Here is a 24,110-nt window from a genome sequence, read left to right on the forward strand (position 1 = left end):
CTGCACCAGTTGTGCTACCTCTCTGGTATCTCTATATTGTACTGTGTCCTGCACAAGCTATTACCTCTGTGGTATCTCTGTATTGTGCTGTGTCCTGTACCAGTTGTGTTACCTCTCCGGTATGTCTGTATTGTACTGTGTCCTGCACCAGTTGTGTTACCTCTCTGGTATCTCTATATTGTACTGTGTCCTGCACAAGCTATTACCTCTGTGGTATCTCTGTATTGTGCTGTGTCCTGTACCAGTTGTGTTACCTCTCCGGTATGTCTGTATTGTACTGTGTCCTGCACCAGTTGTTACCCCTCTGGTATCAATGTATTTTACTGTGTCCTGCACCAATTGTGTTACCTCTCCGGTATGTCTGTATTATACTGTGTCCTGCGCCAGTTGTTACCTCTCCGGTATGTCTGTATTATACTGTGTCCTGCACCAGTTGTTACCCCTCTGGTATCAATGTATTTTACGGTGTTCTGCGCCAGTTGTTACCTCTCTGGTATCTCTGTATTGTACTGTGTCCTGCACAAGCTATTACCTCTGTGGTATCTCTGTATTGTACTGTGTTCTGCACCAGTTGTGTTACCTCTCTGGTATCTCTGTATTGTACTGTGTCCTGCACAAGCTGTTACCTCTCTGGTATATTTTACTGTGTCCTACACCAGTTGTGTTACCTCTCCGGTATCTCTGTATTATACTGTGTCCTGCACCAGTTGTGTTACCTCTCCGGTATGTCTGTATTGTACTGTGTCCTGCACCAGTTGTGTTACCTCTCTGGTATCTCTATATTGTACTGTGTCCTGCACAAGCTATTACCTCTGTGGTATCTCTGTATTGTGCTGTGTCCTGTACCAGTTGTGTTACCTCTCCGGTATGTCTGTATTGTACTGTGTCCTGCACCAGTTGTTACCCCTCTGGTATCAATGTATTTTACTGTGTCCTGCACCAATTGTGTTACCTCTCCGGTATGTCTGTATTATACTGTGTCCTGCGCCAGTTGTTACCTCTCCGGTATGTCTGTATTATACTGTGTCCTGCACCAGTTGTTACCCCTCTGGTATCAATGTATTTTACGGTGTTCTGCGCCAGTTGTTACCTCTCTGGTATCTCTGTATTGTACTGTGTCCTGCACAAGCTATTACCTCTGTGGTATCTCTGTATTGTACTGTGTTCTGCACCAGTTGTGTTACCTCTCTGGTATCTCTGTATTGTACTGTGTCCTGCACAAGCTGTTACCTCTCTGGTATATTTTACTGTGTCCTACACCAGTTGTGTTACCTCTCCGGTATCTCTGTATTATACTGTGTCCTGCACCAGTTGTGTTACCTCTCCGGTATGTCTGTATTGTACTGTGTCCTGCACCAGTTGTGTTACCTCTCTGGTATCTCTATATTGTACTGTGTCCTGCACAAGCTATTACCTCTGTGGTATCTCTGTATTGTGCTGTGTCCTGTACCAGTTGTGTTACCTCTCTGGTATCTCTGTATTGTACTATGTCCTGCACCAGTTGTGTTACCTCTCTGGTATCTCTGTATTGTACTGTGTCCTGCACCAGTTGTTACCTCTCTGGTATGTCTGTATTATACGGTGTCCTGTACTAGTTGTGTTACATCTCTGGTATCTCTGTATTGTACTGTGTCCTGCACCAGTTGTGCTACCTCTCTGGTATCTCTATATTGTACTGTGTCCTGCACAAGCTATTACCTCTGTGGTATCTCTGTATTGTGCTGTGTCCTGTACCAGTTGTGTTACCTCTCTGGTATCTCTGTATTATACTGTGTCCTGCACAAGCTGTTACCTCTCTGGTATCTCTGTATTATACTGTGTCCTGCACAAGCTGTTACCTCTCTGGTATATTTTACAGTGTCCTGCACCAGTTGTGTTACCTCTCTGGTATCTCTGTATTATACTGTGTCCTGCACAAGCTGTTACCTCTCTGGTATCTTTTTATTATACTGTGTCCTGCACAAGCAGCTACCTCTGTGGTATCTCTGTATTGTGCTGTGTCCTGCACAAGCTGTTACCTCTCTGGTATATTTTACAGTGTCCTGCACAAGTTGTGTTACCTCCTATGGTATCTCTGTATTGTGCTGCGTCCTGCACCAGTTGTTACCTCTATGGTATCTCTCTATTATACTGTGTCCTGCACAAGTTGTTTGATCTCTTTGGACCTCCGTATTGTACTCTGCCCTGCACATGTTCTGTGTCTCAGCAGTATCTTTGTATTACGCTCTGTACAAGTTGTGTAATCCCTGTGGGATTCAGTTATCATGCTCTGAGTCCTGCACAAGTTATGTTAGTCTGCCAGAAACTTTATACTGTAGTTCTGTTATCCACATACAGTTTTGAGATTCATTCCCCCCCCTTTAGCTCAAAATGAAGCTGATATGTGATTCTTCTGCTTTTGGCTGTTTGTTGTTGTGTGGTTTTTTTGTTGTTGTTGTACTTGACTGCTCACACAGTAATTCAATCAAATTCCGTTTGCTCAAAGTAAAAGCTCACATACATCTTAGAAAGAAACAATCAGCCTCACACTCTCACTGCACTGACTCCGGATCCGGATGACACACACAGGTGACCCGGCTCCAGACTGTATCGAGTCGGTATCCGGTCTCTATAGGTCGACCACACTTAGGTCGACAATGTCTAGGTTAACTAGTATTGGTTGACAGTAAGTAGGTCGACATGGTTTCTAGTTCGACATGGTCTAGGTCGACATGACAGAAGGTTGACATGAGATTTTTTTAACTTTTTTCATACTTTACGATCCACGTGGACTACAATTGGGAACAGTAATCTGTGTCGAGCGCAGAGGTAGCGGAGCAAGGCACCTTGCCCGAAGCATGGCGAGTGAAGCGAGCCATGCGAGGGGACACGGTGCACTAATTGGGGTTCCCTGGCACTCTACGTAGAAAACGACACCATTTAAAAAAAAAAAAAAAACAACAACTCATGTTGACCTTGTACATGTCGACCTAGAAACCATGTCGACCTACTCACTGTTGACCAGTGGTGGTTGACCTAGACACTGTCAACCTAAGTGTGGTCAACCATATGATCCACACCCACAGAGTCCTCTATTCGGATCTCCCGCCTTCAGGAACAAGTTCCGTGACGTCAGCGCGTCTAGTGTCGAGAGCAATACTTTATCACTAATAAATTATAAGATATCATTATTAGCTGTCTAGTATAGCTGTCATGACGCTAGACGCGCTGACATCAAGGGGCTTGTTCCTGAATGCGGAAGATCCGAATAGAGGACTCTGATACAGCCTGGAGCCTGGTCACCTTTGTGTGCCATCCGGCGTCAGTGCAGTGAGAGTGTGAGACTAATTGTTTCTTTCTAACATGTATGTGAGCTTTTACTTTGAGCAAACGGAATTTGATTGAATTACTCACTGTGAGCCCACCATTTCTCTCTTACGTGCTTATTGCTGCGCTGGTGGTCACGGCTTATCGGAGGAGGCTGCACCAAGCGTCTTTTCCTCGGGATCAGTGAAAACGAATTTATCTTAAAGACTCTGAGACAATTGGAATGACTTTGCTCACTTCAATCCCCTTGATTCTATCTATCGATCGATCTATCTATACATTATCTCTCTCTATCGCTCTCTATCTCTCTATTTCTTATAATGTATATGTATTGTGCTTTTTGGTGGGGGGGGGGGGGTGATTTCATTATTGGTCGCCTTCAGCTATAACTGATCAGGATCCTGGTTCTTCAGAAGTTCCTAGCTTCCTTCAGTTATGCACTGTATATATTCGACCAGCCCCCCTTATTTCCATGAAGTATGAGGACCATCAGTGTGGCCACATGATTAGAATATCAGCTGTTTATTTTGTGCTCCCCTGTAGTTTTATATCCAATGTTACTGCATCCTGATATTCTTCTGGTGGACGGAGCAGAGATGTAGGTGGGATCAGTGATCCCTATAAGAGTTTGTGCAGCCTCCACTGTACACCGATTTATAGAAGTATACATGTCTGATGGGCTATATTTTATCTACAGGTGCATTAAAACTATCCTACTGCAGTAACCCATTTCTAAATTATTTGGAGTTGGGATTTTTTCCCCCCCCATTTGTTTTTTTCCCCATTCTTTAGGCTCATCAACACTACAAAGCTGAATAGAAAACAATACTCCAACATCACCTATTTGTGTGGTGCAAATACATACCCAATTGCCTATCCGGCACGTCCTACACATGGATTGCAACAAACAGCGATAGCAAAACTTCATTCCACCTTGAACCTCATTGGCGCAACTGTTCATTCCGCTACAGTTTGGTGACCTTTAAACTGGACAACAAATAAGTGGAAAAATTCACACCATTTGTATTTGACATTACAATAAGGGCGTTCTTCTGTTCGTTCACTGCGTACTGCTCACAGGCTTTCCCTACGCTCCCAGTCGGCGTGTGGTTTTGTGAATCACTGAACTAATGGAAGGTTTACAGCAATACAGAATTACCATCTTTCTCCACGGTAACGTCTGTTTCAAGCATTCGGGTTTAAATCCATAAAAAGGCATAAACGATCCGGCTGTTTCATCAGAGCGTGAGCACTTGGATCAAAGCTTTTTATTGTTGCATAATCCATTTAACTGCTATATACAGTCTGGAAGAAACCTATAAAGTGCTTGCAGCCAAACCCACTGCTCCCCGCTTTCTAACTCAAACATTTTAATTTTTTGTACCATGCAAAACGGAATAGATTTTATTTGCATCATAAGATAACAAAGTTTGTTCAGTTACTAATCTCCTTTGCATTTGCGTTCACTGTGAAATAAGAACGTCTCTCTTCAATTATTCATAACTCCACTCTAGAAGCTGTCACCCAACACAAAATCATCAAATTGCATATTAATATTTTAATGTCCCTTAAGATAGTGTTGGGGGGGGGATTGGAATCTTTCTCAGTGTTTAATAATGAGCAAATTCTTAAGGGAATATCCTTGATAATGGCTCTTGCTCCATTGATTTGTTGTCATAATAGTGTCATTCCTTTAACCCTTTTCAGATTCCATCCAATAGCTTCGATACTTTTGCCTGAACAAACAAAGGGCCTAATTCAGACCTGATCGCATCAGCAAATTTGTTCTGTAATGGACAAAACCATGTGCACTGCAGGGGGGGGGCAGATATAACGTGCAGAGAGAGTTAGATTTGGGTGGGTTATATTGTTTCTGTGCAGGGTAAATACTGGCTGCTTTATTTTTACACTGCAATTTAGATTTCAGTTTGAACACACCCCTCCCAGATCTAACTCTCTCTGCACATGTTACATCTGCCACCCATGCATTGCCCATGGTTTTTGACTATTGGAGAACAAATTTTCTGCTGCGATCAGGTCTGAATTAGGTCCAGAATCTCCGGCACTAGTTCCCATTTGTTATATTGTAAATGAGGTTAAAGCGATCTCTGTACCCCATGCTTAATAACAGTCTGGAATATTGTTCAAACCAATTAATTTCATGAGTTATAAGGATATATTAGCCACCCTGGACGGCCGGGCACAGAGTAGTGACCTCCTATACTCAGACCCAGAAGTCTCCTTTATCCGATATCACTAATCGGAGAGCAATCCTTATGCCTAGTATTACATGAAGGAGGATTACCAGATCCTATAGAACGAGAAGATTCCAGATTCTTCCTCATTTCAGTTTTATTTGCTGATGGATGGACGTTTCATCATATTTTTACTGCCCTGTAAGGTAAAACTTGTACCCACTGTAGACTTCCCAATGTCTATCCTCCGCATTCAGATCATCTACTCTCTCCTGTGTGAATGGCAGTGTATCCGCACCGTAAAGGGAAGAGGAGGTGGTATGCGGGCGCACAGTAATATAAAGCAGAACACATTGTATTCACCACTTCTCCATCACAATGTGAGTCTGCATAGATATGTATTCAGATTGAAGGGTCCTTGACAATAGCCGTGTGTGAGATTACCTGTTGCATCCAGAATATGTGCTGACCGCTGTCACTTGTGTGTGTGTTCCAGGTGCGGCACAGGACGTCGGACCAAGTCATGGCCCTGAAGATGAACATGCTCAGCAGTAACCGGGCCAACATGCTAAAGGAGGTGCAGCTCATGAACCGCCTGTCCCACCCCAATATACTGAGGTACGATCTCTCTGTGCTGCCAGGGTTGGGGGAAGTGGATCGATGTTTGGTGCCGCTGTGTTACAGCGCAGAGTAGCACACCGCTGTAACACTTGCCGGCTTGTGTAAAAGCTGTTTAGCATCAGAGTTTCTCTTAGTTATACAGAATTTCCCATTGTGGAGAAAACCTTTTTAGATCAGGACTGTAATCTTCCTGATGAGGGCACTACCCTGGAGCTGATTATAGGCTGATCCCATCGGCGTCCTGTAGCAGAGTATATTATTTATATACAGCATGACCATTAGCGTGTAGTTGCGCTTTACATGCTTATTACTGGGGAAGGCCTTAGATTCCGGTCATCTGTTCGTGCTTTATTTATTTATTTATTTATTAACAGTTTCTTATATAGCGCAGCAAATTCCGTTGCTTATGTACCTTCATTCTGTGCGGAAGTATCGGTGATTGGATACAGTAGATTGCCAGGCAGCAGGTTGTGTTAATGCTGCTGGGGCCAGACTGGCTGGTGGATAAGAGGTGGCAGACCATGGCCTTACTGTTGGTTTTTGTGAGTGACGCTAGGTGGTTAAGTGGCCCGTGCTTAGGCCTGGCTGCTGCCGGACGGAGCTATGGCGATAGGGCCAGGCTGCCAATTAGGTAAATGGCATGGGGCCAGGCTGGGTGGGTAACTGGCGGCAAGGCCTGTACCATACTGACAAGTTTATGGAAGTGAGTCATGGCCTGACTATCATTTGGTAAAGTGGCACCAAGGCCAGGCAACCAAGTGTGATATGGGTTGAGTGGGTAGGCAGAGCCAAGGCCAGGATGCTGAGTGGGTTAGTGAATGGGGTGCCAGGGTGAGAAGAAGTAGTAATGAAAACACTAGCTTCTGAAAGATGTCACTGCTATGCTCTAGCATCGCCCGTACAGGGACACCGGCGACCGTCTGTGATTTCTCTGAGTGGAATTCCAGTACAATAGGATGTAATAAAATAAACAGAAACAAATCTCATGTTGACACAATGGATCCAAACAGACGCAGCCACCGGTATTACGCCACCTCCCTCACTGGGTGTGATCCTGTTGACTCCATTAACCCCTTCCCAGCCCCGCAAGGCGCTCTGTAGCGAAGGGGTTATTGTAGTTGGCGTTATGCCTCCCTGGTCGGGAATTGTGAGCTTTTTGGCAGCTTCCAGCCGCTTCTATTTATGTTGTGCGATCTCCTTCTATTTGATGGCTTTCTCCTGCTTGTATCGCCATTACACTGCAGGGCTCTTTACGAGGTATTTTTAGCAAGTAAAATGTTTGTGGAGTGAGCTCATACTCTGGAGATTGAATCTGCTCCCGCACCAGAGTTTTTTTGGAATAAATCTTTTCATTAAAGTTTGACACTTTTCCACTTTTTTTTTTGTCCTGCTAACTCCGAAAATCAGAAACCAGATCCGTCCCTTTCCTTACACAGTAACGTTTTCTGGCTCTCCGAGTAATTTGGACCAGAATTGTTAGTTGGTGAGAGGGAACGTGTTCTTCACAGCCCCCCCCCCCTCCCCCCCCAAGCCATTGACTTGTAATGAGTGGATCTGCAGGGTAATAATTCTGCAGGTCAGGGAGAGTGACTTTTATTGATGCTGCGATATTGGTTTAGCTCCAGATATATTTGTCAGTGAAATTAGCAAATTGACAAGTGCAGAAAGGGATTATCCAGATTTATTGCTTTGTCCTGGGCTTGTCACTTTTACCCTGAGATATCGTGATTGGCTTCCCGCGTTGGTGAATTCCATTAGCTGAGACTTGCGCTTGGGAATGGGGAATATTGATCAGCTGTACGGCTTATTTATGCTGGAAAGTAAAACACACCTGCCAGTCCTGTATAGACAGTATATATGTTTCATTTATTGTGTGTGCATCTGTGTATGTATACATATATACACACTCTCTGCTTCAGGTATCATTTGGATTGTAAATACACAGTATGTTCCAAATGATACCTGAACCAGAGCTATGCTTATATTATTGAATGTCGGTGTAGAGACTGACCAAGAGGGAAGGCCGTGAAGGGACGGTAGATGCTAGATTCAAGTGGCCTAAGGGACCTTTTATGTCAGGGGAAGGAGCCACGACACAAGGGAGAGGGGCTATGCCAGTGGGATAGTTCCTCTACTATCCACGCCACCAACTATTACCTTTAGTAACCCGCGAGCCACCGAGCCCGAAGTGTGGCGAGCTTACATTTCGGGTACCCTGTTCGTCTGTGGCTCCTCCCCCTGGTGATGTGGCTCCGCCCCCTGGTGACGTCAGAGGTCCCTTACCCCACTCCAATTTAGAACCAACCGTGAAGGGACTGGCCAGTTTAACAAATGATTGCAATATTTTGGAACTAGCATTTCCCTGAATTCAGGTGAATTACAGTTTCGAGTGTAATTAGGTGAGTGCTGAGTTTGTATGATATTATTTATTTATTTTTTTAAATATATATGTAATCGTTGATGACTGACTCAAGCACACAATGGGTTCGATTCAATTCGGCAACTTATGAATAGCACCGGGAATTAGCTCCCAACGCTATTCAATTCAGCTGCTAGTTACCCGCAATTGTCGGGAATTCTTCTCTCATCCCCGGGGGATGAGAGAAGAAACCCGACAAAAGTGCTGCCTCGCGGCCGGCGCGAGGCTGATTCTGTCGGGAATCAGCCTCGCGCCAGGGCGTTAAGTCGGAGAATGCCCGTTCTCCCGACAATTCAACCTGTTTAGTCGGCGAGAACGGGCCATCGCCGACTTAACTGGAGCTGAATTGAACAGCATCGGGAGCTAATTCCCGGCGCTATTCATAAATTGCCGAATTGAATCGACCCCAATGTTTTAGGTCTGCAGTTGCATGTCGGTTGTTACCAATGGCAGTCGCAGAACAAATTGGATGCAGAGATTGAGGGAGTTTTGGTAGTGGAATAGAATGGGGATGGCGGATGTGTCGTGGCCAGCGACTTCGTCCAAAGACAGTCGCACCGGTGGCCATGTTCCGACAGGCATTGCAAACGACCTTAAGCTGCTCTAATGTTCAATCTTGTGACGTTTTTATGCCAGGCAGCGGATTAGCACTGCAGTGGGCGGCCGTCTCTATGAATTCCATCGCCTTCCATATTGCGCTGTGTTAAATTATGCAATTGCAGCCTCATTAGCGTCCACCTCTGACCCAGGCCCAAATAGAAAGGGGTGGGGTGGGAGTTTGTACTAAGGAGGGAGACCATAAGGGAATGGGGGGGTGGGGGTGGGGGTGGGGGGGGGGGGGGGGAGACGTTGGATAAAGGGGCAGATATATTAACCTGGAGAAGGCATAAGGAAGTGATAACACACCAGCCAATCCGCTACAATATGTAAGTTTACAGTTAGGAGCTGATTGGCTGGTGCATTATCACCTTGTATTTATCACTGGTTTATCACTTCCTTATGCCGTCTCCAGGCTTAATACATTTGCCCCAAAGAGTGATAAAGTACCAGCCAGTCAGCTTTGCCATGTAACAGGATGTGTGTGTTTTGAAATATGACAGGAGCTTATTTGTTGGTACTTTGTAGTCTATTCATAAAGTAGTGAAAAGTGTGGGAACCAATCAGCTGCTCTGTATAATTTTATAGAATGCACTTCAGAAATGTTTTCACTTTATCACCAGATAAATGATAGCTAGAACATTTGGAGAGCATGTGATGACCGGAATGTTCCGGCATAATCTCTGCACGCTTGCTTCTGGCTGTTGGTACTTGACGGCCAAGCCATATTATTTGAACTAATGTGGGTTACTCTAACGGAGAACTTGGGATCAGCATGTGGAATGAGGGCCAGTGGGAATATTCTGTCTTATTGTTACTCTGTACTTTTCTTTTTATTGTTGGTAAATTCAGGTATGTAAGTGTATAATTGACGGTAACTGCCTAAAACTGCACCGCTTCAGATAGTAATGTGATAATGTCAGTCCTTTTATCGTCTGGACGCATTCCCCTGGGACAGAAGCCGTGGATTTTATTTCACCATTTAATAAGTTTGACTTTTATGGCAGATAAAGGATTGATTTTTCTTCTCCTTACCCTGATGAGATAAATGAGGAATTTAGTTCCTTCACGTGTTCATTGGAGTCTTTCTTTTTTTTTTATCATTTGTTTTTTAACTCCCATCTCTGACTTTTATTGCATGTTATAGATGTGGATTCTAGTTATCATTTGGAACCATTACTAAGGGGTATGTTCAATTGAAGTCGAAAACTGCCGTCTGTCGAAAAGACGGCAGTTTTCGACTTTTTTTGGTCGAATCCTGATTCGACATATTCAATATTTTTGCTAATTTCTCTTACGTCCTAGAGGATCCTGGGGACTCCGTAAGGACCATGGGGATAGACTGCTCAGCATGAGACATGGGCACTGTAAAGCTTTAGAATGGGTGTGCACTGGCTCCTCCCTCTATGCCCCTCCTCCAGACCTCAGTTAGTTCCTGTGCCCAGTGGAGACTGGATGCACTGCAGGGGAGCTCTCCTGAGTTTCTCTGAAAAAGCTTTTGTTAGGTTTATTATTTTCAGGGAGCACTGCTGGCAACAGGCTCCCTGCTTCGTGGGACTGAGGGGAGAGAAGCAGACCTACTTCAGGGATAGGCTCTGCTTCTTAGGCTACTGGACACCATTCGCTCCAGAGGGAGTCGGAACGCAGGTCTCACCCTCGCCGTTTGTCCCGGAGCCGCGCTGCCGTCGTCCTCACAGCCGGAAGAAAGAAGCTGGGTGAGTATAAGAAGAAAGAAGACTTCAAAGGCGGCAGAAGACTTCAGATCTTCATGAGGTAACGCGCAGTGGTAACGCTGCACGCCATTGCTCCCAGCTCACACACACAGGCACCACAGTAAGGGTGCAGGACACAGGGGGGGCGCCCTGGGCAGCAAATATACCACAGATAACACTGGCAAAGTACACATATGTATATACTGTAGAGGCTATATATTCCAAATCCCCCGCCAGTATAAAGATTTAGAGCGGGACCGAAGCCCGCCACCGGGGGGCGGAGCTTGATCCTCCAGCACTAACCAGCGCCATTTTCTCCTCAGCATGCTGCAGAGAAGCGACCCCGGACTCTCCCCTGCTGTCAGCTAATACAGAGGGTCAAAATGAGGGGGGGTGGGGGGGGCACGTTATTTGGCACAAAATTTGTGAAAAATAGTGTTTTTACACATATATATATATATATATATATATATATAAAAAGCGCTGACAGACTGGGATTTTTGTCTCAGTGTACAGTGGCGCTGGGTGTGTGCTGGCATACTCTCTCTCTGTCTCTCCTAAGGGCCTTATTGTGGGACAGTCCCCATAATATTAGGTATCCCAGTGTGTGTGGGGGTGTCAGTACGTGTGTGTCGACATGTCTGAGGTGGAAAGCTCATCTAAGGAGGAGGCAGAGCTGATGATTGTGGTGTCTGTCGGCGCCGCCGACACCTGATTGGATGGATATGTGGAATGTTTTAAACACAATGGACAAAGCTGAGTCCAAAGAAAAAAGCAGGGAGTTAATCCATACCTTTGACTGTGTCACAGGGCCCTTCGGGGTCTCAGAAACGTCCCCTTTCACAGGTAGTAGACACTGATACCGACACGGATTCCGACTCCAGTGTCGACGATGATGATGCTGAGTTGCACCCAATGGTGGCCAAGAGTATTCAATATATGTTTATTGCAATAAAAGATGTTTTGCATATCACTAAGGACCCCTCTGTCCCTGACATACGGGTCTGCATATTTAAGGAAATGAAACCTGTGGTAAATTTTCCCCCATCTTACGAGCTGAACGCCCAGTTTGAAAAGCTTGGGAAACTCCAGATAAGAAACTGCAGATTCCCAAGAGAATTATTATGGCGTAACCTTTCCACTCCCAGGACAGGTTACGGTGGGATTCCCCACCCACGGTGAACAAGACTTTGACGCGCTTGTCAAAAAAGGTGGCGCTACCATCTCCGGATACGGCAACCCTCAAGGATCCTGCTGATCGCAGACCGGAAACTACCTTAAAATCGATTTTATACACATACGGGTGCCCTACTAAGGCCGGCAGTAGCGTCGGCATGGTTGGGTAGCGCAGCTGCAGCGTGGGCAGATACCTTGTCATCTGACATTGACACCCTAGATAAAGATACCATTTTGTTGACCTTGGGTCACATTAAAGACGCAGCATTATATATGAGAGAAGCTGCAAGGGATATTGGGCTGTTGGGTGCAAGAGCCAATGCCATGGCAATTTCTGCTGGACGGTCCCTGTGGACCCGCCAATGGTCAGGTGATGCTGATTCAAAAAGACATTTGGAGGCTTGGCCTTACAAAGGTGAAGTTTTATTTGGGGAGGGCCTCGCGGATCTGATTAACACAGCTACCGCGGGTAAATCTTCTTTTTTGCCTTATGTTTCCCCATAGCAAAGGAAAACACCTCAATATCAGAGGCAGTCCTTTTGGTCGCATAAGTCCAGAAGGGGTCGGGGCTCTTCCTTCCTCGCCAGAGGTGGAGGTAGAGGGAAAACAGCGCCTGCTACGGCTAGTTCCAGGGGGCAAAAGCCCTCCCCGTCCTCTGGAATATCCACTGCATGACGCTGGGGCTCCGCTGAGGAAGTCCGCGCCGGTGGGGGCACAGCCGAGTCTGGGTTCAGTCGGACTTGGATCCTGGGGCGGTAGATACTGTATCCCAGGGATGCAAACTAGAAGTCGAAGATGTGCCCCCTCAGCGATTTTTCAAATCGGTCTTGCCAATTTCCTCCCCAGAGAGGAAAACTGTGGCAGCTGCCATACAGAAACTGTATCATCAGTAAGTGATTATCAAGAAGGGGTTTTATTCAAGCCTTTTTGTGGTCCCGAAACCGGATGGCTCGGTCAGGCCCATTCTGAATCTAAAAATCCCTGAATATATATATATATATATATATATATATATATATATATATATATATATATATATATATATATATATATATATATATACATATACATACATATACATACATACATACATACATACATACACACACACACACACACACACACACACACACACACACACACACACACACACGCGCGCAGCTCAAAAAAATAAAGGGAACACTAAAATAACACATCCTAGATCTGAATGAATGAAATATTCTTATTAAATACTTTGTTCTTTACATAGTTGAATGTGCTGACAACAAAATCACACATAAATTATCGATAGAAATCAAATTTATTAACCCATGGAGGTCTGGATTTGGAGTCACCCTCAAAATTAAAGTGGAAAAACACAATACAGGCTGATCCAACTTTGATGTAATGTCCTTAAAACAAGTCAAAATAAGGCTCAGTAGTGTGTGTGGCCTATATAAATAGATTTTTGCGACATTGTACATTGTAGTCAGTTTATTAGTAGTGGAGGAGTGAGAAAGCATAGTGATGCTAGCTGTGCAGGCAATGTGAAGTGGGGGTTGCTGTGTTCCGGATTTGTTGCTATTAAGCATATTTATTTTAAGCATTGACTCTTGTATATATGCATTATAGTCCACTTTTGCTGCTTTTAATGGTTAGTGTCACTATAATGTTGTTTTAGCACAGTTATTATTGTGGGGCTTTTCCTCACATCGTATAGTTTTTTCACTTATGTTGTATTTTGTTTATTGTTACTATGGCGACACGTAATGCATGCGGCTTGTCTCTCTTAGACCTCCCGGCGCAGGCTCACGTGGTCTCACTGCTTCCGGTGACGTCGGGGTCCTGAACCCGGAAGGAGATGGTGGCGTCCGTGGACTGCGGGCGGGGAGACGGGCGGCATGTAAGTATAAATGTCTGTTCTTTTTTTATGCACATGTTATCCTGATGACTGGGTGAGACCCCCCGAAACGTCGTTCTTGACTAAAAGATTTTTTCCACTTTAAAACGCTGGGAGTGCCGCCTCTTCTTTCTACTACACATTTGGGATTCATCATCTCATGGAGGGCAGTAGGGTGACGCTGTCCCTTTGAGTGCCGGGTTGGATATTTGTGTGTGTGTGTGTGTGTGTGTGTGTGTGTGTGTGTGTGTGTATATATATATATATAAAATATAATATATATATATATATATATATATATATATATATATATATTTTCAAATTCAGGATGGAATCTCTCCGGGCAGAGTTTTTATGGTATCACTAGACATAAAGGATGCATACCTTCATGTCCCCATATATCCTCCTCATCAGGCGGGCCTGAGATTCGCTGTACAGGATTGTTCTTACCAGTTTCAGGCTTTGCCGTTTGGGCGTTCCACGGCCCCGACGAGGTAAAGGTGGAAATGATGGTGCTCCTGCGCAAGCAAGGCGTCACAATTATCCCGTACTTGGAATATCTCCTGTTAAAGGCGAGTTCAAGGGAAATAATTGTTACAAAGTGTATCTCTCTCCCTGAGAATACTGCAACAACACTGCTGGATCCTAAATCTACAATAAGGCGCAGTTGGTTCCAACAACTTGTTTTGGGCATGATTCTGGACACAGAAAACAAAAGGTCTTCCTCCCAGAGGAAAAAGCCCAAGTACTCCAGAACATGGTCAGAGACCTGTTAAAGTCAAAAAGAGTGTCTGTTCATAAAGGCACTCATGTATTAGGAAAGATGGTGGCGGCCTACGAGGCCATTCAACAAGGACTTTTCAGTGGGACCTTCTGGACAAGTGGTCAGGGTCCCACCTACACATGCATTGGAAGATTGCCCTGTCTCCCCGGGCCAGGGTCTCTCTCTCTCTCCTGTGGTGACTCCAGAGTACTCACCTTCTAGAGGGTCGCAGGTTCGACGTTCAGGATTGGGTTCTTGTGACCACAAACGCGAGCCTCCGAGGATGGGGAGCAGTCACACAGGAAAACAATTTTAGAGAATACGGTCAAGCCAAGAGGCTTGCCTACACATCAATATGCTGGAATTTAGGGCCATTTACATCGGCCTCAAACAAGTGGAGAATTTTCTTCGCAACCTATCTGTTCTGATCCAATCAGACAACGTCAGGGCCGTGACGCATGTGAACCGCCCGGGCGTGACAAAAAGCATAGCAGAAATGGCAGAAGCCAACATGATTCTTCGCTGGGCAGAAAATCATGGAAGCAAACTGTCAGCGGTCTTCATTACAGACAACTGGGAAGCAGACTTCCTCAGCAGACACGATCTCCATCAGGAGAGTGGAAACTTCATCAGGAAGTCTTTACAGAGGTGACAAGTCGTTGGGTACTTCCTCAAATAGACATGATGGCATCACGCCTCAACAGGAAGATTCGAATGTATTGTTCCAGGTCGAGGGACCCTCAGGCAGCGGCGGTAGACGCCCTGGTGACACCGTGGGTGTTTTCAGTCGGTCTATGTGTTCCCTCCACTTCCTCTCATCTCAAAAATATTGAGAATCATAAGACGAACAAGAGTGAAGACGATACTCATTGTTCAAGATTGGCCTCGAAGGGCCTGATATCAGATTTTCAGGGGCCTTCCTCTCAGGGTGGAACTGCTACTACAGGTGCCGTGCGTGTTCCAAGACTTACCGTGGTTACGTTGGACGGCATGGCGGTTGAACACCAAATCCTAGCTTAATGAAATTCCAGAGGAGGTCATTCCTACTCTTATTAAAGCTAGAAAAGATGTTACGGTGAAACACTATCACCGTTCTGGAGAAAATATGTGTCTTGGTGTGAAGCCAAGAATGCTCCTACTGAGTATGTCCAACTAGGACATTTTATCCATTTTCCACAGGCAGGAGTGGATATGGGCCTAAAGTTAGGCTCTGTTAAGGTGCAGTTTTCTGCCTTATCCATATTCGTTCAGAAGGAATTGGCTTCTCTCACAGAAGTCCAGTTTTTTGTAAAAGGAGTGTTGCACATCCAACCTCTTTTGGTGCCCCCAGTGGCACCATGGTACCTTAACGTGATGTTAAGTTTCCTTGAGTCACACTGATTTGAACCGTTTCAAACAGTTGAATAGAAGTTTCTCAGTTGGAAAGTGGTCATGTTATTGGCCTTGACATCTGCGAGGCGGTGTCCGAATTGGCGGCCTTGTCTTTCAAGAGCCCCTATCTGGTTTTCCATGCGGATAGGGCAAAGTTGAGGACTCGTCCTCAATGTCTGCCTAAAGTGGTTTCGTCATTTCATATGAACCAACCTATTGTGAGCCTGTGGCTATGGGGCCTTGGAGAATTCCAAGTCCCTTGATGTAGTCAGGGCCTTAAAGATTTATTGAGCCTGAACGGCTACGGTTAGGAAAACAGAGGCACTATTTGTCCTGTATGCAGCCAACAAGGTTGGCACTCATGCTTCTAAGCAGACTATTGCTCGCTGGATCTGTAACACTATTCAGCAGGCTCAATCTACGGCTGGATTGCCGGTACCAAATTCGGTAAAGGCTCATTCCATTAGGAAGGTGGGCTCTTCTTGGGCGGCTGCCCAAGGCTTCTCGGCATTACAGCTTTGCCGAGCAGCTACTTGGTCGGGGTCAAACACTTTTGCAAAATTCTACAAGTTTGATACCCTGGCTGATGAGGACCTCATGTTTGCTCAATCGGTGCTGCAGAGTCATCCGCACTCTCCCGCCCGTTTTGGAGCTTTTGTATAATCCCCATGGTCCTTACGGAGTCCCCAGCATCCTCTAGGACGTAAGAGGAAATAAGATTTTAAACCTACCGGTAAATCTTTTTCTCCTAGTCCGTAGAGGATGCTGGGCGGCCGTCCCAGTGCGGAAACATTCTGCAGGACTTGTATATAGTTATTGCATACTTAAGGGTTAAGTACAGTTGAGATCGGCCTCTGGCTGATGCTGTTTTGTTCATACTGTTAACTGGTTATTGTATACCATGTTGTACGGTATGTATGGTGTGGGTTGGTGTGTATCTCGCCCTTAGATAACAAAATCCTTTTCCTCGTACTGTCAGTCTCCTCTGGGCACAGTCATAACTGAGGTCTGGAGGAGGGGCATAGAGGGAGGAGCCAGTGCACACCCATTCTAAAGCTTTACAGTGCCCATGTCTCCTGCGGAGCCGTCTATCCCCATGGTCCTTACGGAGTCCCCAGCATCCGCTACGGACTAGGAGAAAAAGATTTACCGGTAGGTTTAAAATCTTATTTTTTTCGACAAATCGATAAATTCGACTTGTCGAAAAGCACATGGATCGGCGGAATAGCTGCCGATCCACGAGTTAATGTCGAAAACGGGGCCAAATCCGACAGGTTTTGGCCCCCTTTTCGACCATCTCAGTCCGACATCAAAATTATGTCGGACTGAGATGCGGACCCGGAGAAGGCGAGGGGGGGGGGGCTGCAGGGAGACCGGGGGGACAGCCGGCGGGCATACAGCGAGATCAGCGCTGCAGCTGGATGTCACTCAGCCTCCCGACCTCACGGCAGCTTCCATCCGGCTCCAGCACGCTGCTGGAGCCGGGTGGAAGTTGCCGTGAGGTCGGGAGGCTGAGTGACATCCTGCTGCGATCTCCTCTGGCTGCCGTCGGCTGTCCCCCCACGGCTGGCCCCCCCTCTCCTCCTCTGGGTCCCATCTAAATTCGACTTGAAAAAGTTGAATTTTAGATGGAATTGAATAGGGGTTGTCTGATCCATTCCGACAAATACATGTCGGAATGGATCCGACTTTAATTGAATATACCCCTAAAGCTCTGTTATTTGTAACTAAATTCTTTTTAGCGGGCTCAGACATACGTAACAGATTTGACATTTTTTTTTCAAAGTGTTTCTGTAAAGTACCTTTGAAAAAGAAAAAAGGCCTTAAGGTGGGTACACACTGGTCGATATATCGGCCATTCTATTGAACGCCAAATATATATCGGGACCGTCAGCCAGTGTGTATGGGTGATATGTTTGTGAACTCCGTCGTTCAGACATATCGCGTCGGCCCCGCAGCGCAGCCAACGGCCAATATATCTACCGATATATTGTTGCATCGCTGTGTGTGTGTGCGGCCGACCAGCCAGCCGCCCGTACACCTGCTGTGGCGGCCGACTGTGATTGACAGCTGCACACGCCCGCCCATTTCATGACGTCCGTCCCCGATGGATCGGGCAGTGTGTATGCACAGCAAACTGCCCGATCCGTCCATAGATATATCTGCCTATCAATTGATTGGCAGATATATATATCAGTGTGTACCCACCTTAACTGTGATATTGTCAGCATATGACACCCACGAGTGGGAATAGCCCTGTTGTGCCGGTATTCCGGCTGCCGGCATCGCCAGCTGTTGGGATTCCAGCTCCGATTTCCTGAATGCCGGGATCCCAACAGCCAGCAAATACAACTTATACCTGTAGACCAGGGACATGCGTCACCCCACCGCACGTCACTGCTATAGACATTACACTGGGGAAAGGCAGGGGGAAGGTACTGCTATGTCCTTACATATGGCTGCCAATATCATGCAGCACATGGCTACAACAAAATACAGTTTAACAAGAAAATTTAGGAACTTGAAAGGACCACTAATCATGAAAAGTACCGTAATACTTTTTAATTAGATATGAATCATTCTTCTGTCTAAAACTGACATTCCACTTCAGCTGTTATAATGTATCGCCTCCCCCTACTCCTCCCCTATCTTTAAAACGGGATCCGTTTAATTGCTGGTTGTCGGGATCCCGGAGGTCAGGATACCAACGCCGGCATCCCGGCCACCAGTAAATCATACTGAATTCTTTGGAACAATGTCCTCTTATAACCCCATTTCTAGAACACTGTCTTCTTAATAACCCCATTCCTAGAACACTGTCCTCTTATAACCCCATTCCTAGAACACTGTCTTCTTAATAACCCCATTCCTAGAACACTGTCCTCTTATAACCCCATTCCTAGAACACTGTCCTCTTAATAACCCCATTCCTAGAACACTGTCTTCTTAATAACCCCATTCCTAGAACACTGTCTTCTTAATAACCCCATTCCTAGAACACTGTCCTCTTAATAACCCCATTCCTAGAACACTGTCCTCTTAATAACCCCATTCCTAGAACACTGTCCTCTTAATAACCCCATTCCTAGAACACTGTCCTCTTAATAACCCCATTCCTAGAACACTGTCCTCTTAATAACCCCATTCCTAGAACACTGTCCTCTTATAACCCCATTCCTAGAACACTGTCCTCTTATAACCCCATTCCTAGAACACTGTCCTCTTATAACCCCATGCAAATTTAAAGCAGAGACTGAGTTATGGTCACACCAGAGCCATGCCCCTGTGTTGGTGTATGAATCAATCAGTCAAGCAATCCGCTTAGGCTGGGTACACACCTGAACCACGGTCGATTTTTGGGACGATTTCCCTTGAGCCCGATTGCCCATACACACCAGGAAGGTTTAATGAAGGACTGAACAATCGCTGTCCCATCTTTCATTAACATGCACCTGGTCGCATGTGCAATCGACCGGTTGGCCGTGCAATATGGCCGACCAGAAGACGTCACGTGCTACCGTGGGATGCGCTCAAATCGGGCATACACACTAGGCGATATGCACAATTTGTCGTGTGTACCTGACCTTAGAGTATTTACAGTCAGGTCCAAAAATATTGGGTCATTGACACCATTCTCATATTTTGGGCTCTATACACCACCACAATGGATTTGAAATGAAACAAACAAGATGTGCTTTAACTGAATACTTTCCACTTTAATTTGAGGGTATTTACATCCAAATCAGGTGAGCGGTGTAGGAATTACAACTGTTTCTATATGTGCCTCCCACTTTTTAAGGGACCAAAAGTAACGGGACAAACTAAACAATCCTAAATCAAACTTTCACTTTTTAATACTTTGTTGCAAATCCTTTGCAGTCAATTACAGCCTGAAGTCTGGAAAGCATAGACATCACCAGACGCTGGGTTTCTTCACTGGTGATGCTCTGCCAGGCCTCTACTGCAAATGTCTTCAGTTCCTGCTTGTTCTTGGGGCATTTTCCCTTCAGTTTTGTCTTCATCAAGTGAAATGCATGCTCAATCGGATTCAGGTCATGTGATTGACTTGGCCATTGCATAACATTCCACTTATTTGCCTTAAAAAACTCTCTGGTTGCTTTCGCAGTATGCTTGTCATTGTCCATCTGCACTGTGAAGCGCCGTCCAATGAGTTCTGAAGCATTTGACTGAATATGAGCAGATAATATTGCCCGAAACACTTCAGCCTGCTTCTTTTGTCAGCATTCACATTATCAATAAATACAAGGGAACCAGTTCCATTGGCAGCCATACATGCCCACACCATGACACTACCACCACCATGCTTCACTGATGAGGTGGTATGTTTTGGATCATGAGCAGTTCCTTTCCTTCTCCATACTCTTCTCTTCCCATCACTCTGGTACAAGTTGATCTTTGTCTCATCTGTCCATCCATAGTATGTTGTTTCAGAACTGTATAGGCTTTTTTAGATGATGTTTGGCAAACTGTAATCTGGACTTCCTGTTTTTGTGGCTCACCAATGGTTTACATCTTGTGGTGAACCCTCTATATTTACTCTTGTGAAAACTTCTATTGATTGTTGACCTTGACACATATACACTTACCTCCTGGAGAGTGTTCTTGATCTGGGCAACTGTTGTGATGGGGTTTTTCTTCACCAGGAAAATAATTCTTCTGCCATCCTCCACAGTTGTTTTCCGTGGTCTTCCGGGTCTTTTGGTGTTGCTGAGCTCTCCGGTGCGTTCTTTATTTTTAAGAATGTTCCAAACAGTTGATTTGGCCACACCTAATGTTTCTCTAACGTCCTAAGTGGATGCTGGGGACTCCGTCAGGACCATGGGGTTTAGCGGCTCCGCAGGAGACAGGGCACAATAATAAAAGCTTTAGGATCAGGTGGTGTGCACTGGCTCCTCCCCCTATGACCCTCCTCCAAGCCTCAGTTAGATCTTTGTGCCCGGCCGAGAAGGGTGCAATCTAGGTGGCTCTCCTGAGCTGCTTAGAATAAAAGTTTAAGTTAGGTTTTTTATTTTCAGTGAGTCCTGCTGGCAACAGGCTCACTGCTACGAGGGACTTAGGGGAGAGAAGTAAACTCACCTGCGTGCAGGATGGATTTGCTTCTTAGGCTACTGGACACCATTAGCTCCAGAGGGAGTCGGAACACAGGTCTCACCCTGGGGTTCGTCCCGGAGCCGTGCCGCCGACCCCCCTTGCAGATGCCGAAGTTGAAGAGGTCCAGAAACAGGCGGCAGAAGACTTTCAGTCTTCATAAGGTAGCGCACAGCACTGCAGCTGTGCGCCATTGTTGTCAGCACACTTCATACCAGCGGTCACTGAGGGTGCAGGGCGCTGGGGGGGGCGCCCTGGGCAGCAATGTATTATACCTTTTTTATGGCTAAAATACATCACATATAGCCCTTGAGGCTATATGGATGTATTTAACCCCTGCCAGATCTCACAAACTCCGGGAGAAGAGCCCGCCGTTTTAGGGGGCGGGGCCTATTCTCCTCAGCACACGGCGCCATTTTCCTGCTCAGCTCTGCTGTGAGGAAGGCTCCCAGGCTCTCCCCTGCACTGCACTACAGAAACAGGGTTAAAACAGAGAGGGGGGGCACTTATTTGGCGATATGATTACATATGTCAAAATGCTATAAGGGAAAACACTTGTATAAGGGGTTGTCCCTGTATAATTATAGCGTTTTTGGTGTGTGCTGGCAAACTCTCCCTCTGTCTCCCCAAAGGGCTAGTGGGGTCCTGTCCTCTATCAGAGCATTCCCTGTGTGTGTGCTGTGTGTCGGTACGTGTGTGTCGACATGTAGGAGGACGATGTTGGTGAGGAGGCGGAGCAAATTGCCTGTATTGGTGATGTCACTCTCTAGGGAGTCGACACCGGAATGGATGGCTTATTTAGGAATTACGTGATAATGTCAACACGATGCAAGGTCGGTTGACGACATGAGACGGCCGGCAAACAAATTAGTACCTGTCCAGGCGTCTCAGACACCGTCAGGGGCTTGTAAAAACGCCCATTTACCTCAGTGGTCGACACAGACACGGACACTGACTTCAGTGTCGACGGTGAAGAAACAAACGTATTTTCCTTTAGGGCCACACGTTACATGTTAAGGGCAATGAAGGAGGTGTTACATATTCTGATACTACAAGTACCACAAATAAGGGTATTATGTAGGGTGGGAATAATCTACTTGTAGTTTTTCCTGAATCAGATAAATTAAAGTGTGTGATGATACGTGGGTTTCCTCCGATAGAAAATTATTGGAGGTATACCCTTTCCCGCCAGAAGTGAGGGCGAGTTGGGAAACACACCTTAGGGTGGATAAGGCGCTCACACGCTTATAAAAACAAGTGGCGTTACCGTCTCCAGATACGGCCGCCCTCAAAGAGCCAGCTGATAGGAAGCTGAAAAATATCCTAAAAAGTATATACACACATACTGGTGTTATACTACGACCAGCAATCGCCTCAGCCTGGATGTGCAGCGCTGGGGGGGCTTGGTCGGATTTCCTGACTGAAAATATTGATACCCTTGACAGGAACAATATTTTATTGACTATAGAGCATTTTAAGGATGCATTTCTATATATGCGAGATGCGCAGAGGGATATTTGCATTCTGGCATCAAGAGTAGATGTGATGTCCATATCTGCCAGACGATGTTTATAGACACGACAGTGGTCAGGTGATGCAGATTCCAGACGGCACATGGAAGTATTGCCGTATAAAGGGGCGGTCCATCGGACCTGGTGGCCATGGCAACAGCTGGAAAATCCACTTTTGTTACCCCAAGTCACATCTCAGCAGAAAAGGACACAGTCTTTTCAGTCTCAGTCCTTTCGTACCCATAAAGGCAGGCGGGCAAAAGGCCAGTCATATCTGCCCAGGGTTAGAGGAAAGGGAAGAAGACTGCAGCAGGCAGCCCATTCCCAGGAACAGAAGTCCTCCACAGCTTCTGCCAAGTCCGCAGCATGACGCTGGGGCCATACAAGCGGACTCAGGTGCGGTGGGGGGTCATCTCAAGAGTTTCAGCACGCAGTGGGCTCACTCGCAAGTGGACTCCTGGATCCTACACGTAGTATCCCAGGTGTACATTGGAAATTCGAGACGTCTTCCCCTCACAAGTTCCTGAAGTCTGCTTTACCAACGTCTCCCTCCGACAGGGAGACAGTATTGGAAAAAAAAAAAATTCACAGGCTGTATTCCCAGCAGGTGATAATCAAAGTACCCCTCCTACAACAAGGGAAGGGGTATTTTTCCACACTATATTGTGGTACTGAAGCCAAACGGCTCGGTGAGATCTAAAAGATTTGAACAATTACATACAAGGGTTCAAATCAAGATGGAGTCACTCAGAGCAGTGATAGCGAACCAGGACGATATGGTGTCACTGGATATCAGGGACGCTTACCTACATGTCCAAATTTTGCCCTTCTCACCAAGGGTATCTCAGGTTCGTGGTACAGAACTGTCACTATCAGTTCAGACGCTGCCGTTTGGATTGTCCACGGCACCCCGGGTCTTTACCATGGTAATGGCCGAAATGATGATTCTTCCTAAAAGAAATATGGACGCTTTCCTGATAAGGGCAAGGTCCAGAGAACAGTTGGCGGTCGGAGTAGCACTATCTCAAGTAGTTCTACGACAGCACGAGTGGATTCTAAATATTCCAAAATCACAGCTTTTTCCGACGACACGTCTAATGTTCCTAGGAATGATTCTGGACACAGTCCAGAAAAGGATGTTTTCTCCCGGAGAAGAAGACCAGGGAGTTATCCGAGCTAGTCAGGAACCTCCTAAAACCAGGAAAAGTATCAGTGCATCATTGCACAAGGGTCCTGTGAAAAATGGTGGTTTTTTACAAAGCGATCCCATTCGGTAGATTTCACGCAAGAACCTTTCAGTGGAATCTGCTGGGAAAATGGTCCGGATCGCATCTTCAGATGCATCAGCGGACAACCCTGTCTCCAAGGACAAGGGTGTTTTCTTCTGCGGTGGCTGCAGAGTGCTCATCTATGAAAGGGCCGCAGATTCGACATTCAGGACTGGGTCCTGG

The 24,110-nt window shown here is 46.0% G+C and overlaps 1 protein-coding gene across 2 annotated transcripts in view; it reads left to right on the forward strand.

The window, feature by feature from the left end:
* The window catches only part of TESK2 (testis associated actin remodelling kinase 2), a 184,740-nt gene that overhangs the window by 65,252 nt on the left and 95,378 nt on the right, over window positions 1-24,110 (forward strand). For both annotated transcript variants that reach the window (XM_063939412.1, XM_063939413.1), the window contains exon 3: window positions 5,998-6,119. In XM_063939412.1, the coding sequence (XP_063795482.1) occupies window positions 5,998-6,119 (122 nt within the window). The remainder of the gene's footprint in view (window positions 1-5,997; window positions 6,120-24,110) is intronic.

Source organism: Pseudophryne corroboree, chromosome 9 (genome assembly GCF_028390025.1).
Source record: "Pseudophryne corroboree isolate aPseCor3 chromosome 9, aPseCor3.hap2, whole genome shotgun sequence".
Lineage (NCBI taxonomy): Eukaryota > Metazoa > Chordata > Amphibia > Anura > Myobatrachidae > Pseudophryne > Pseudophryne corroboree.